Below are 16,751 nucleotides of genomic sequence, written 5' to 3'. Positions count from 1 at the left end.
GGCCCCCAGGACAAATTGAAGAGTTAGATAATCTACTAGTTGAAGAAATAGCTAAAATGACAAAGAAGGGGGGAGTTATCACCATGGGTGACTTTAATCTTCCTGATGTGAATTGGAAAACAAAAATAGCTACTTGTGCCAGAAGCACACATATTCTAAACTCCCTACTGGGATTGTCTCTAAAACAAGTCGTTGAGGAGCCAACTCGTAAAGAGGCCATACTAGATTTAGTGTTAACAAATGGAGATTTGGTATCAGATATTACAGTAGGTGAAAGTTTAGGATCCAGTGATCATCAGTCAGTGTGGTTTAATATAAGAACAGTGACTGAGTCACACCACACAAAAACAAAAGTTTTAGACTTTAGAAAAACAGACTTTTCTAAAATTAGAATATGTGTAAAGGAGTCATTATCAGACTGGAGCAACTTAAATGGAGTCCAAAATAAATGGGATTATTTAAAAGCTGCACTACTGAAGGCAACAGAAAATTGCATTAGGCTTGTCAGTAAAAGCAAAAAATTCAAGAAACCACTGTGGTACTCCACAGATGTGGCCAAAATAGTAAAAAAAAAAAAGTTAGCATTTAGTAATTATAAAAAAACCCAGAGTGAGGAAGACAGAATGACCTATAAGATTAGGCAGAAAGAGGCTAAGCAAGTTATAAGAGCTTCCAAATCACACACAGAAGAGAAAATAGCACAGTCAGTAAAAAAGGGGGACAAAACTTTTTTTAGATACATAAATGAGAAAAGAAAAGTAAAACAAGGATTAGTTAGATTAAAAACAAAAGAAGGAAGGTATGTAGATGAGGATAAAGGTCTAGCTGACTGCCTCAATGAATATTTTTGTTCGGTATTTATAGCTGAAAATGAAGGAAAGGATAAAAAGGATAAATGAGTCATTTATTACATGTGAGTTTACAGAGGAAGAGGTTCTATTTCAACTGTCAAAAGTAAAGACAAATAAGTCAATGGGGCCTGATGGAATACACCCAAAGCTATTAAAAGAGCTTAGTGGTGTACTAGCAAAACCATTAACAGATTTATTTAACCAATCATTGTTAACAGGAGTAGTCCCAGAAGATTGGAAGTTAGCGAATGTTGTGCCCATTCACAAGAAAGGTAATAAGGAGGAGTCGGGCAACTATAGGCCAGTAAGCCTTACTTCAGTAGTGGGGAAAGTGATGGAAACCATGTTAAAGGATAGGATTGTTGAACATCTAAAAACACATGGATTTCAAGATCAGAGACAACATGGGTTTACTTCAGGGAGATCATGCCAAACTAATCTTATTGATTTTTTTGATTGGGTAACTAAAATTATAGATCAGGGTGGTGCAGTAGACATTGCTTACCTAGATTTCAGTAAGGCTTTTGACACTGTTGCACATAGAAGGCTTATCAATAAACTGCAATCTTTGAGTTTGGATTCCAATATTGTTGAATGGGTAAGGCAGTGGCTGAGTGACAGGCAACAGAGGGTTGTAGTCAATGGAGTATATTCGAAGCTTGGGCTTGTCACCAGTGGGGTACCTCAGGGATCTGTACTTGGACCCATTCTCTTTAATATTTTTATTAGTGATATTGCAGAAGGTCTTGATGGTAAGGTGTGTCTTTTTGCGGATGATACTAAGATATGTAACAGGGTTGATGTTCCAGGAGGGATAAGCCAAATGGCAAATGATTTAGGTAAACTAGAAAAATGGTCAGAGTTGTGGCAACTGACATTTAATGTGGATAAGTGCAAGATAATGCATCTTGGACGTAAAAACCCAAGGGCAGAGTACAGAATATTTGATAGAGTCCTAACCTCAACATCTGAGGAAAGGGATTTAGGGGTGATTATTTCTGAGGACTTAAAGGTAGGCAGACAATGTAATAGAGCAGCAGGAAATGCTAGCAGAATGCTTGGTTGTATAGGGAGAGGTATTAGCAGTAGAAAGAGGGAAGTGCTCATGCCATTGTACAGAACACTGGTGAGACCTCACTTGGAGTACTGTACACAGTACTGGAGACCATATCTTCAGAAGGATATTGATACCTTAGAGAGAGTTCAAAGAAGGGCTACTAAACTGGTTCATGGATTGCAGGATAAAACTTACCAGGAAAGGATCTTAACATGTATAGCTTGGAGGAAAGACGAGACAGGGGGGATATGATAGAAACATTTAAATACATAAAGGGAATCAACACAGTAAAGGAGGAGACTATATTTAAAAGAAGAAAAACTACCACAACCAGAGGACATAGTCTTAAATTAGAGGGACAAAGGTTTAAAAATAATATCAGGAAGTATTACTTTACTGAGAGGGTAGTGGATGCATGGAATAGCCTTCCAGCTGAAGTGGTAGAGGTTAACACAGTAAAGGAGTTTAAGCATGCGTGGGATAGGCATAAGGCTATCCTAACTATAAGATAATGCCAGGGACTAATGAAAGTATTTAGAAAACTGGGCAGACTAGATGGGCCGAATGGTTCTTATCTGCAGTCACATTCTATGTTTCTATGTTTCTATGTTTAGAATGACATATACTTTCAATCTAAACACACTGCATAGGCTGGTTATATTATACAGAGACGCTGAACGGCAGTGCAGCACAATATGCACCACTGCCCCAGGAAGCACCTCTAGTAGCCATCTGAGGAGTGCCCACTGTTGGTGAGGCAATGTAAACAGTACTTTTACAATGAAAAGACAGTGTTAACAGCAAAAAGCTTGCAGGGAATGAATATACTCACCAGAACAACTCCATTAAGCTGTAGTTGTTCTGGTGACTATAGTGTTCCTTTAAAGCTACATTGTTCCTTTAAACATATCAGTGGTAAAAAGCCAATACAAGTTACTGAATATTATTTTGAAGAGGAGAAATAGAAACATCGTGATAACAAATTTAATTACAGACATAACAAAATAAATACTACACCCTGACATTTATTCTGAAACATTATAACTAAGCATGGTCTGCAAATGAAGAAAAAGTGTAAGAATATAATTTAGAAAAAAGGTGATCTACTGTATGATATGTATCATATTTTAAATATAGAATACACTGCAATGTTTGCTTGTCCCCATAACTCACATCGATGACATTGTAAATTGAAGAAAAACAAAAAAAAAATTTCAAGAGTTCAAAAAGCAGCAAAAATCCCAAATGTCTCCTAGGCGATTATCTCCAATATCCAATTCTTCCTTTATTCTTAATCATAGGATGCCTTATCTGATAATACCTCTTGCAGAAAATGGGGAAAAAAAATGAAGTTGAAGAACAGATTCTAATAATGAATCCAAATACTCACTGTTTCCTTCTGCACTCAATAGCACGATCTATCCTGAATTCAGGTAAACTAATGAAACCCTCTGCCTTTTCATCCTGCATTAAAACAACATGAATACATATTAGCCAGAACAATTCAATCAGAATAAGCTTTATAACCAGAATAAATACTGCATTGCGCACCATATAATTCACGTTCTTGATTAGGACCTAAACTGGACGTATAAATATCTTCACTGCATTGTCTCTATTATATTTCTCAGTAGGTGTTATGGAAAAGTATGTACAATTTTTTCTGTAGTTACAGCTAATATGGAAATGCAACTCCTATGATGCTTTGTAAAACGGAATTAAAGGTTACCAATACGTCTCTGGCATTTATACCATTGCTTAAACATTAAAAATCCCTTAGAATGCTTATCTATAAGAAAGCTTGGATGTGTGCGTGGTGCTTGTCCGACTTGCGATTCCGGTCCCTTATTGGAAATTCAGTAGTGCAGAGGGAACATCCGTGATGGAAAAAAAGTTTTTTTTTTTTTTTGCACGCATGGGTTGGGGGGGCTATCTTACTAAGGAAAGGGACACTAAAGCATTGGGAATACAGTTTGTTATTCCTAACACCTTAGTGTTCTTTTAAAGATTTTGCCAGGGCACACATTGTAAATGAGGAGGAGATATAGAGACATTGTTTGCTTTCTCTATACTGGCTGCCAGGTTCAAAATACAGAGCTTATAACAATGAATGACAGAGAGCTAAGTTGGAGGCGCCCAGTTGCAGGGTAAAGAAGTGCTGATTTCTACATTTAATTTTATCTTTCACACCTCACAGATCGTTAAATATATGAGACAAGTAAGCATAATATGGAAAATTCTCAGAAGTGTCAGCCCTCCTTTAACCCCTTCAGGACACATGACATGTGTGACATGTCATGATTCCCTTTTATTCCAAAAGTTTGGTCCTTAAGGGGTTAAACGCACATGGTCTTACATTGCTTTTGACAGAAAACCTTATCTTTACTTTATGGAAGCTTTGGGCAAATATCACACTTCCGATCGTTGAGGCTGCCAGTAATCTAAACCCAGCACCACTTCCTTACTACACAAACAAGTGAATCCCAGCTGTGAGAGTGAGAGAAGTCTACCGATAAGCTACATTAGAGCCTTCCACAAAATCAGTTCATGAGACAAGGCTTCACTTACTTGTAGCATGAGCAAGAGAGCTCCACTAACTGTGCAAATGAAAGTGCTCTAATCTATTGGATTGATGAGGACATTCCACTTCTTACTATGTGAGAGAAAGCACCACCCACTCTCCGTGTAAGTCAGAAAACTGCTTTGTAGTGCAGCTCCTTTGCTACATATCACAAAGTCCAAACGCATTTGTTTATGAGCAAGCAAGCTCCACCCGCATCATACAAATGAAGAATGAAGGAGGTCCACATTCCTGCTACATCATCAAGAAAGTGCAATCTACTCATTACATGAAAATAATATCTACCAAAGGTCTACCAATTCACTACACGAGAGAGGGCCTCTCTCTTGCTACTTGAGGGAGAGCTCAACCTACTAACGATGTAGAAGTGATAGAACTTCTCTAAATTGTTACATGAGGGAGCTACTTGCTACATGAAAATAAGATATCTCCACCAATATGCTTTATGAGAAACGGTAGACCACCTACATGCTAAAGTGGGTGTTCCACCGACTCACTAAATGAAGATAAGTGTTCCACCTACTTGCCACATGAGAAGGAATTCTACACTAAGTCACTATATCAGAGAGAAGTTATTATACAATACAGAGTTCACACAGTATTAAGGGAGAACAAGAGGTCCACTGTTCTATATTGTAAAGTCTTTCTATATAGGATTATTTATTGTATAGATAGGCAACTTATTCTGATTGCGGCTCTTACATTTTGGTTGGTGTACCAATAAAGTGAGGAGTCCTTTAAAATGAACCAATACTTTTTCCATTTCTGCGTGAAATAACCTTTGGCGTCTTTCTTTTTCCACAACCACCCTTCACAGTCGCCGTGCCCCAGGTCTTTGCATGAAATCCGTCTCCTACTTCCACTCGTAAGTGAGCTTCCTGAGAAGAAGAAAATACAGGTGAATTATTGACACCAGCTACTAGGGGCTGATTAACGAAATTAAATTAGTATTAAACTGATTAAATAACGTAGCCAGCTTTCGATCAACAGAAAGAGCTCTCTTAGTTTCCCATCATTACACTCAATATATTATATATCTATGAACAGTTTATGCTCTACGAAGCAGTTCTGGATTATTTTTACTTAAAAACATACTTTTGTTATTCTTACTAAACATTGTAGATCAACCTTATGGGATTCTGTTCCTATAGAAAATTTGTGACTATTAAAAAATATATGTATATTTTTTTTCCAAGAAGCCCTCTTCCTTTATTTTATAGCTTCATAAATGTAAGTTGAATGTTGGTGACTTCAAGACTCAATCATAAGGCCGACAATTAACGTGCAGATACTCCTACCAGGAAGTTGAAGCTATAATTTAAAATAGTCTCTATAGTTACGTAACAGTAACATGAAAATTGCACACATTGGAAAGGTAATAAAAATAACATAGAGAAAGAACAAGTGTATTTTTATGATATGGAAAAAAACAAAAAAAACAACAGATTGTCTTTAAAGGGAAAGAATAATTTATGCTATACTAGCATTATGGCTGGACGAGCATTAAGGGAGATGTATTCCACAACACCTGGAGTTCCTCCTTTGGTTTGATCCAAAACACATCTTTATAATTTCATCATATTGACATAGTCTTCTGTTTCTTAAAGAGTTAATGAACAATATTTTACCTTTCGATCGTTTTTTGGTTTTTACTCTCAATGATGCGTAATGGAAAGACTATAAAAATAGAGAATATGACAAGAATTAGAATAAAACCCCAAATAACCATATAAAGCACAAACACCTACAATTTAAATGTTGCAAAAAGATGATTTTGCTGCTCATATTGAAATATATTTTTTCAGAACATTTTATTCCTGTGATCAAATTGTGCTTTTTAAACCAGCGTCTCTTAAATCCCTTTCTGATTTGCAATAAAATAACATTTTAAATCCATACATTTTATAAATGCAGTGGTCGATTTGTGTGGGGTTGAGGCATGGCAAATGCTTTGTAGAAGAGCATTTTGAAGATACGATGTAGCAGGGAAAAAGCTTTTAATCTGGTAACAATTATGGTTTCTGGAGAGACAACACCGGTTATGGGTAGACTGAAGTGGTGATGGTGGTACCTTGCAGACTATCATGGTCATATTGTGATTCTAGCAGTGTACTGATATGCAGTGTTCAAGTGTTCAATTCTTGTAGCTGAATTGAGAAAGGATTGATGATGATAGTATGGGAAATCACTCGTAAACCAATGGGTAGAGAATTTCAGTAATCAAGGCAGGAAATTATTGTACTCCGGTAGTTTTTTTTTTTTTTGGTGTGGAAGAATACAAGGGAAATAAATTGATTTTTGCAATAAAATAAACAGAATGACAATGATATATTAGTCTTATAGTGAGGTTAACGGGGGGATGGGGTGAACCCAGAGGTATTCCTAAGCAGCGTGGTGTTATAATAAGGTAAAATAAGAGAACCATCCCTAGTTCTACTAAAGTGAAGTAACAGAAGAAGGGATTTTATAAACAGCACCGTCATATTAAAACCTTAAAGATAAATGATGAGTCAATGTTAACCATTAGAAGTTACATTGTTTTCAAATATAAACCATCCAGAAAGACTTTGCAGGGCAGAATGTGGTGTATTAGTCCAGCGTACTATCTCCATAGAGACTTGGTTACCAGCTCCATAATGATCATCTCCAGGTATTTGAAGCCATGAACCATGACTTATCCAAGGAGAGAGAAGATATGGAATCATAGAACAGAGTGTCAGGGTTCTCTTAGCAGGAAGGATTAGGTAGTATAGTATTTATTGGCATATATGATATATATATATAGAATAGGATATCAATCTTGAGATGCCAAGAGCATGGAAGAGACACGTACATTGTTAACCATTTTTGATGCAGCTGATAGATCGTGTTGGATAGAATTAAGACTATAAATAAAGAATTATGAGCAATGTGTAAGGTAAGCAGCCAGGAATGGGGGCCAAATAATTGTAGAAGCCTGATGCCCAAGTGATAAAGGGGATAATTGGGAAGGGAGGTAAAGTTTCATTTTTACAGTATTATAATTTATATAGCAACAACATATATCGTAGTACTTCAACATTATAAAACAGGGATATCTGACAAGTAAAAGGTAGTTTCACTCACAAGGTTGGAGTCATACCCTCATATGACTCTCTTAGTATGCTCCTTTGGACCATTTGAAGGTTGTCCAGACCCTGTGCAGCCAAAATCTTTGTTATCCTCTTTATACTTTTGCTTGATGTCTCAAAACAAAGTTGTGGGATATCCAGATATATTTCCAGAAGATGGATTTATTATAAATTCATAAAAAATATATAAACAATATACTTTACCAGAAACAGCTGGTTAAAGTGCAAAGTGTAAAAGACTAATCCAAAGTAAAAGTCTTTAAAAGGTATCCTTCCCGGTATCTTCCCGGAAGAAAACGCCTGATTGGCGAAAAAGGTCCGGCGGGAACCACATAAAAAGGGAATCATTAGAAGAGAACACCATCCAACTGAGGAAGCCTGACTAATAGGCGAAACGCGTTTTGGACACTTTATTTGGACACTTTATTTTAGGATACCTTTTAAAGACTTTTACTTTGGATTAGTCTTTTACACTTTGCACTTTAACCAGCTGTTTCTGGTAAAGTATATTGTTTATATATTTTTTATGAATGTATAATAAATCCATCTTCTGGAAATATATCTGGATATCCCACAACTTTGTTTTGAGACATCAAGCAAAAGTATAAAGATGTCAGGATCGGGACAGGGATCCAACACGCAGAGTACAAACAGTAGCCAGATACGTATACCGGACCTTAGAATGGCCGGACTAACGTAAGTAGTACAGTATAGAATGGTCAAAGACAAGCCGAGGTCGAGGGTAACAGAAGACAGGTAAGCGAGAGACAAGCCGAATCAAGGGTAACAGAGATAAGCAGAGTAAGGTAAACAAGCCGGGTCAAAACCAAAAGGGATAATAGAATACACAAGCACTGAGTGACTAGAACAAGCTAGAACCACGACAGGGCAATGAGCTAATGAAAGAAGCTCTGTTAAATACCCTGTTCAGAGCAGTAACCACGCCTCCAAGGCGTCCTGATTGGTCCTGCAGCAATTGAGTGACAGGTCGTTCCGGAGGAGTGTCCTGATGACAACTTCCTGCCTAGATGCTGTAAAAGGCAGTCACTCCCTCGCGGCCGGCCTTGCATGACCGGATAGACCGTGGGGAAGGGAGCCATCAGGCCGTCTGGATGGAGGAACAGCTAAGTCTCTACCTCTTTCGGAGGTAGAGACCACAGGTACCCTGACAGTACCCCCCCTCTCAGATACGCCCACCGGGCGGAATACACCAGGGCGAGAAGGGAATCTAGAGTGAAACGCCCTGCGGAGACGGGGAGCATGCACCTCCTCCTGAGGTACCCAACTTCTCTCCTCAGGACCATAACCCTTCCAATCGACCAGATATTGCAGTCTCCCCCGGGAGATTCGAGAATCAACGATGGAATTGACCTCATACTCCTCCTGACCCTCCACCTGAACTGAGCGGGGAGGGGCGATCGTGGAGGAGAACCTGTTACATATTAATGGTTTTAGCAAGGAAACATGAAATGAATTAGGAATGCGTAAGGCATTAGGCAACGCTAAACAATACGCAACTGGGTTAATTTGAGACAGTACCCTGTAAGGTCCAATATATCGAGGAGCAAACTTCATAGACGGCACTTTTAACCGAATGTTTCTAGTACTTAACCATACTCTATCGCCTGGAACAAACACCGGTGCTGCCCTTCTACGTTTGTCAGCGTGTCTTTTAACCAGCGTAGAATTGTGCAGAAGGATTTGTCGAGTTTGATCCCACAACTTTCTTAAATTGGCAACATGAACATCCACCGACGGTATCCCTTGAGAAGAAGACTCCGAAGGAAGCAGGGCTCGAGTCCTGCAGGAACGCGTGGGAACGGCGTTCCTGCACTATTTCCACAGCAGGAACGCCGTTCCCATTACTAGTCCTGCAGGACCCAGGGCTGGCACAAGCGGCTGCCAGAGCAGGGGGAGCACAAATCCGAATCCCCTGTCTCTGACTGGGGACTCGGATTTTTAAACTCACCTCTCCCCCTGCAGTCAGTGGAGTCGTCCGGCCTCTCCTGATGATGTCAGTAGGAGGGGGCGTGACTTTCTCTGCTCTTCTCACAGGACCGCTGGGGAGCAGAGAAAGTCACGCCCCCTCCTCCTGACATCATCAGGAGAGGCCGGACGACTCCACTGACTGCAGGCTGCAGGTTCCAGATCCTGTCCCACCCCTCCTGGCCCAAGGTAAGCCTCAGGGAGGGAGGAAGGTACTTTAGTTTTTTTTTTTTTTATCCCTTTCCTCAGTCCCTGTCCCCCTCCTCAGTCCCTGTCCCCCTATTTAAGGCCCTGTCCCCCCTCCTCAGTCCCTGCCCCCCTCCTTAGTCCCTTTCCTCAGTCCTTGTCCCCCTCCTCAGGCCTGTCCCTTTCCTCAGTCCCTGTCCCCCTATTTAAGGCCCTGTCCCCCTCCTCAGTTCCTTTCCCCAGTCCCTGTCCCCCTCCTCAAGCCCTATCCCCCTTACTCGGTACCTGTGCCCCATCCTCAGTCCCTGCCCCCCTCCTCAGGCCTGTCCCTTTCCTGAGTCCCTGTCCCCCTATTTAAGGCCCTGTCCCCCTCCTCAGGCCTGTCCCTGTCCCCCTATTTAAGGCCCTGTCCCCCTTCCTCAGGCCTGTCCCTTTCCTCAGGCCTGTCCCTTTCCTCAGGCCTGTCCCTTTCCTAAGGCCCTGTCCCCCTTCCTCAGGCCTGTCCCTGTCCCCCTCCTCAGTCCCTGTCCCCCTATTTAAGGCCCTGTCCCCCCTCCTCTGTTCCTGCCCCCCTATTTAAGGCCCTGTCCCCCCTCCTCTGTTCCTGCCCCCCTCCTCAGTCCCTGTCCCCTTATTTAAGGCCCTGTCCCCCTCCTCAGGCCTGTCCCTGTCCCCCTTCCTCAGGCCTGTCCCTTTCCTCAGGCCTGTCCCTTTCCTCAGGCCTGTCCCTTTCCTCAGGCCTGTCCCTTTCCTCAGGCCTGTCCCTTTTCTAAGGCCCTGTCCCTTTCCTAAGGCCCTGTCCCCCTTCCTCAGGCCTGTCCCTGTCCCCCTCCTCAGTCCCTGTCCCCCTATTTAAGGCCCTGTCCCCCCTCCTCAGTTCCTGCCCCCCTCCTCAGTCCCTGTCCCCTTATTTAAGGCCCTGTCCCCTTATTTAAGGCCCTGTCCCGTTACTCAGTCCCTGTCTCCCTCCTCAGTCCCTGTCTCCCTCCTCAGTCCCTGTCTCCCTCCTCAGTCCCTGTCTCCCTCCTCAGTCCCTGTCTCCCTCCACAGTCCCTGCCCCCTCCTTCAGCCCTGTCCCCTTACTCAGTCCCTGCCCCCTCCTTCAGCCCTGTCCCCTTACTCAGTCCCTGTCTCCCTCCTCAGTCCCTGCCCCCTTGCTCAGTCCCTGTCTCCCTCCTCAGTCCCTGCCCCCCTTCTCAAGCCCTGTCTCCCTCCTCAGTCCTTGCCCCCCTCCTCAGTCCCTGTCCCTTTCCTCAGTCACTGTCCCCCTCCTCAAGCCCTGTCTCCCTTACTCAGTCCCTGTCTCCCTCCTCAGTCCCTGTCTCCCTCCTCAGTCCCTGTCTCCCTCCTCAGTCCCTGTCTCCCTCCTCAGTCCCTGTCTCCCTCCTCAGTCCCTGTCTCCCTCCTCAGTCCCTGTCTCACTCCTCAGTCCCTGTCTCACTCCTCAGTCCCTGTCTCCCTCCTCAGTCCCTGTCTCCCTCCTCAGGCCCTGTCTCCCTCCTCAGGCCCTGTCTCCCTCCTCAGTCCCTGTCTTTTTACTCAGGCCCTGTCCCCCTCCTCAGCCCATGCTCCCTTCATCAGCCCCTGTCCCTTTCCTCAGCCCATGGCCCCTTCCTCAACCCATGTCCCCCCTCCTCCTAAGCTCCTGTCCCCTTTCCACAGCACTGTCCCCCTACTCAGCCCCTGTCCACCTTACTCAGCCCCTGTCCACCTTACTCAGCCCAGTGCTCTTACTCAGCCCCTGCATACGAGCATCAGCCCCTGTCCCCCCCTCAGTCCCTGTCCCTCTTCCTCAGCGCCTGTCCCTCTTCTTCAGCGCCTGTCCTTCTTCCTCAGCGCCTGTCCCTCTTCCTCAGCGCCTGTCCCCCTTCCTCAGCGCCTGTCCCCCTTCCTCAGCCCCTGTCCCCCTTCCTCAGCCCCTGTCCCCCTTCCTCAGCCCCTGCCCCCCTTCCTCAGCCCCTGTCCCCCTTCCTCAGCCCCTGTCCCCCTTCCTCAGCCCCTGTCCCCCTTCCTCAGCCCCTGTCCCCCTCCTCAGCCCCTCAGTTCCTGTCCCTTTCCTCAGTTCCTGTCCCTTTCCTCAGTTCCTGTCCCTTTCCTCAGTTCCTATCCCTTTCCTCAGTTCCTATCCCTTTCCTCAGTTCCTATCCCTTACCTCAGCCCTTGTCCCCTTCCTCAGCCCATGCCCCCCCCCCTCCTAAGCTCCTGTTTCTCTTCCTCAGCTCCTGTCCCCCTCCTCAGCCCCGTGCCCTTACTCAGCCCCTGCATACAAGCGTATCATTTTTGGGGGTTGGGGGGAGGGGGCGGAGGGGGCGGGGAGTGGATCTTGGGTGAGTTCCTGCACTTTTTTACCCAGGACTTGACCCCTGGAAGGAAGGATGGAAGGATGAAAGGCATAATTCAAGAAAAAAGGGCTAGAATGCGTAGAATCACAAATGAGATTGTTATGTGCAAACTCCGCCCAAGGAATCAAACCGACCCAATCGTCCTGGTGTTCTGAAACGAAACAACGTAAATATTGTTCCACTTTTTGGTTAGTGCGTTCAGCAGCTCCATTGGACTGAGGATGATAGGCAGAGGAGAAATTCAATTTGATGCCTAGTTGGGAGCAGAATGATCTCCAAAAACGGGAAACAAATTGGGAGCCTCTGTCAGAGACAATTTGGGAAGGTATCCCATGCAAACGGAAAATCTCCCTGGCGAATATCTCCGCTAATTCGGGCGAAGATGGGAGTTTAGGTAAGGGAATGAAGTGAGCCATTTTAGTAAATCTGTCTACCACAGTGAGGATGACAGTCTGCTTTTTAGAAATAGGCAAATCAACAATGAAGTCCATTGCCAGGCAGGACCAAGGCTTTTCAGGAACCTCTAAAAGGTGCAGAAATCCGCATGGAAGCTAATGGGGTAGCTTGGTCTTGGTACAAACTTCACATGCCCCGATGAATTCTTTAATATCCTTGCGTAAGTCAGGCCACCAAAAATCTTTAGAGACCAGCGCATAAGTCTTGCGGATGCCAGGATGCCCAGCCACCTTGCTGTTATGGAGACAGCGTAGCACCTCCAGTTGGAGAGCGGCAGGAACGAAGTGTCGATCCCCAGGAGTCTGTTTGGGTGCCAAATGCTGAAACTTCATGATCTCAGAAAGCAATGGAGAGTGAATCCTGAGATTCGTGTTCGCGATGATATTCCCCTTAGGAACTATGGAGGACAGAAGTGGTTCAGTTATAGTGGATGGTTCATATTGACGAGACAAAGCATCGGCTTTAGAGTTCTTAGAACCAGGTCTATACGTAAGAACATAATTAAAGTGAGTGAGGAACAAAGCCCAGCGAGCCTGCCTGGCGGACAAGCGCTTAGCCTCCCCAATATAAGACAAGTTCTTATGATCCGTTAGAATAGTAACAGGGTGTAGTGTCCCTTCCAGTAAATGTCTCCACTTCTTTAAAGCCTTAATGACCGCTAACAGTTCCCTCTCCCCGATGTCATATCTGCTCTCAGGCCCAGAAATTTTTTTAGAGAAGAAACCACAAGGGTGTAACGGTTTATCCACCCCTAACCTTTGAGACAGAACAGCCCCAACTCCTGTCTCAGAAGCATCGACCTCGAGCAAGAAAGGCAGAGTCGTATCAGGATGAACTAGAATGGGAGCTGAGGCAAAAAGTTCCTTGAGAGTCTTAAAAGCAACAAGAGCTTCCTCAGACCAGAACTTAGTATCAGCCCCTTGTTTGGTCATATTGGTAATAGGCGCAATGATAGAGGAGTAACCCTTAATGAAGCGCCTATAGTAGTTGGAAAAACCAATAAACCTTTGGATAGCCTTGAGTCCTTTGGGCAAAGGCCAGTCTAAAATAGATTGGAGTTTACCAGGATCCATTTTAAAACCTTCCCCAGAAATCACGTACCCAAGAAAGTCTACCTGAGACTGATCAAAACTGCACTTCTCCAATTTGCAGTATAGACCATGTTGCAGAAGTTTGTGTAACACCTTTCTGACCTGTCTATGGTGAGTCTCAATCTCCTTAGAGTGTATTAGTATGTCGTCCAGGTAAACAATAACACAATCATGCTGAAACTCCCTAAGTACCTCATTAATCAACTCTTGAAATACTGCAGGAGCATTGCATAGTCCAAATGGCATAACAGTGTATTCGTAATGGCCATACCGGGTATTGAATGCCGTCATCCACTCGTGACCTTGCTGGATTCTCACCAAATTGTAAGCCCCTCTGAGATCTAACTTGGTGAAGATTTTGGAGCCCTTAAGACGATCAAATAACTCGGTAATCAGTGGGATAGGATAGGCATTTCTGATAGTTATTTTATTCAAGCCTCGGTAATCGATACACGGTCTCAGAGTACCATCCTTCTTCTTAATGAAAAAGAACCCCGCCCCGGCCGGAGAAGAAGACCTCCTGATGAATCCCTTTTCTAAATTCTCCTGAATATACTCCTCTAGAACCGAGTTTTCCTGCACAGACAAAGGATATACATGGCCCCTCGGAGGCATAGTCCCGGGTAGAAGCTTAATTTTACAGTCAAATGACCTGTGTGGCGGCAAAGAATCGGCATTCTTCTTGTCAAACACTGCCCTTAAGTCTAGGTAAAGGTCTGGTATTTGTCTTTCTGTGGCCTGAGTAGGGTTCTCCTGTATGTTAATATTAGCTAATGGAGAAACCTTGCACAAACACCGATCCTGGCAGCCCTGGCCCCACGAGAGTATCTCCCCTAATTCCCAATCGATAATAGGGTTATGTTCTTTCAACCATGGGTACCCCAGAACTATGGGAACGGAAGGAGACGAAATGAGCAGAAGAGATAAATTCTCCACGTGTAGGATACCAACATTTAACTCAATGGGTATGGTCTCACGAAAGATAACAGGGTCTAGTAGTGGTCTACCATCTATGGCCTCAACGGCCAAGGGTGTCTCCCTTAGCTGGGATGGGAAATTGTTTTTACTAGCAAAGGCTTGGTCGATAAAATTCTCAGCAGCACCAGAATCTATCAAAGCCATAGCCCTTACTACTTCCCCCCCGCAAGTTAAGGAAACAGGTAGCAGAAGCCTGTGATCTTTATAATTAGGAGTAGAGGACAAAATAGAAACACCCAAGGCCTGTCCTCTAGAGAGACTTAGGTGCGAGCGTTTCCCGGGCGGTTAGAACAGTTCGAGAGTAAATGACCCTTAGCTCCACAATACATACACAAACCCTCTCTTCTCCTGTACTGTTTTTCCTCCTCAGAGAGGCGGGTATACCCTATCTGCATAGGTTCAGGAAGCAAAGATACCGTGGAGTCAGGACTTGGAAAAGCGGGAGCTAACCTAAAAGAAGGTCTCCGGTTCCTCTCTCGAGTGTTCTGTCTCTCTCTTAAACGTTCATCTATACGAGAGATGAACGAAATTAAATCCTCTAAATTCTCAGGGAGTTCTCTGGTAGCAACCTCATCAAGGATTACTTCAGATAAGCCATTCAAAAATACATCCATATATGCCTGCTCATTACACTTGACCTCTGACGCCAGAGACCTGAACTCTAGTGCATAATCCACCAGTGTTTGGTTCTCCTGTCTCAGACGCAACAGTAATCTGGCTGCATTAACCTTTCTACCTGGAGGGTCAAATGTTCTTCTAAAAGCAGCTACAAAGGCGTTATAGTTATAAACTAATGGGTTTTCGTTCTCCCATAATGGGTTGGCCCATCTCAGAGCTTTCTCAATAAGTAGGGTGATAATAAATCCTACCTTTGCCCTATCTGTAGGATAAGAGCGAGGTTGCAATTCAAAGTGGATACTAATTTGGTTTAAGAAACCACGACACTTCTCAGGAGACCCACCATAGCGTACTGGGGGGGTAATGCGAGAAGAAGCACCCACTGTGGCTACCTCTAGACCTGAACCGACAGGAGAAACAGGGGTATTACGTATCTCCTCTGGTGGGTTATTGGCACGAGATAATAGAGCCTGTAGCGCAAGCGCCATCTGATCCATTCTGTGATCCATGGCTTCAAACCTAGGATCAGGAGAAGCCAGCTGACTGTTTGTACTTGCAGGATCCATTGGCCCTGTCGTAATGTCAGGATCGGGACAGGGATCCAACACGCAGAGTACAAACAGTAGCCAGATACGTATACCGGACCTTAGAATGGCCGGACTAACGTAAGTAGTACAGTATAGAATGGTCAAAGACAAGCCGAGGTCGAGGGTAACAGAAGACAGGTAAGCGAGAGACAAGCCGAATCAAGGGTAACAGAGATAAGCAGAGTAAGGTAAACAAGCCGGGTCAAAACCAAAAGGGATAATAGAATACACAAGCACTGAGTGACTAGAACAAGCTAGAACCACGACAGGGCAATGAGCTAATGAAAGAAGCTCTGTTAAATACCCTGTTCAGAGCAGTAACCACGCCTCCAAGGCGTCCTGATTGGTCCTGCAGCAATTGAGTGACAGGTCGTTCCGGAGGAGTGTCCTGATGACAACTTCCTGCCTAGATGCTGTAAAAGGCAGTCACTCCCTCGTGGCCGGCCTTGCATGACCGGATAGACCGTGGGGAAGGGAGCCATCAGGCCGTCTGGATGGAGGAACAGCTAAGTCTCTACCTCTTTCGGAGGTAGAGACCACAGGTACCCTGACAAAAGAGGATAACAAAGATTTTGGCTGCACAGGGTCTGGACAACCTTCAAATGGTCCAAAGGAGCATACTAAGGGTATGACTCCAACCTTGTGAGTGAAACTACCTTTTATTTTTCCTATTGTATACCATTGCATAGATATACTACGCTATTTTGTACACATTTGTGTTTTACAGATTGTCAAAGGCTCAAGCGGTTCCACCTATTGTTTTGTATGTATGCTATTGTTTTTATGGTGGTGTAGGGGATACCACATATTAGGTGTTTAGAGCTGCTTACCTTTTATCTTTCCCACAGAGTGTATAATTTTATTTGCTATTTAATATCTGACAAGTAATTGACATAAAAACATTGACA

General features: G+C 43.9%; 1 protein-coding gene across 1 annotated transcript in view; it reads right to left on the bottom strand.

The window, feature by feature from the left end:
• Positions 1 to 16,751, bottom strand: part of LOC134572731 (connector enhancer of kinase suppressor of ras 2-like) — a 442,602-nt gene that overhangs the window by 37,772 nt on the left and 388,079 nt on the right. The window contains exons 17-19 of the mRNA XM_063431863.1: positions 6,118 to 6,166; positions 5,192 to 5,367; positions 3,299 to 3,372 (exon numbers count right to left, since the gene is read on the bottom strand). Of these exons, the coding sequence (XP_063287933.1) occupies positions 3,299 to 3,372; positions 5,192 to 5,367; positions 6,118 to 6,166 (299 nt within the window). The remainder of the gene's footprint in view (positions 1 to 3,298; positions 3,373 to 5,191; positions 5,368 to 6,117; positions 6,167 to 16,751) is intronic.

This window comes from Pelobates fuscus, chromosome 9, assembly GCF_036172605.1.
Source record: "Pelobates fuscus isolate aPelFus1 chromosome 9, aPelFus1.pri, whole genome shotgun sequence".
In the NCBI taxonomy this organism is placed as follows: domain Eukaryota; kingdom Metazoa; phylum Chordata; class Amphibia; order Anura; family Pelobatidae; genus Pelobates; species Pelobates fuscus.
This window is presented reverse-complemented; position numbering and strand designations above follow the sequence as displayed.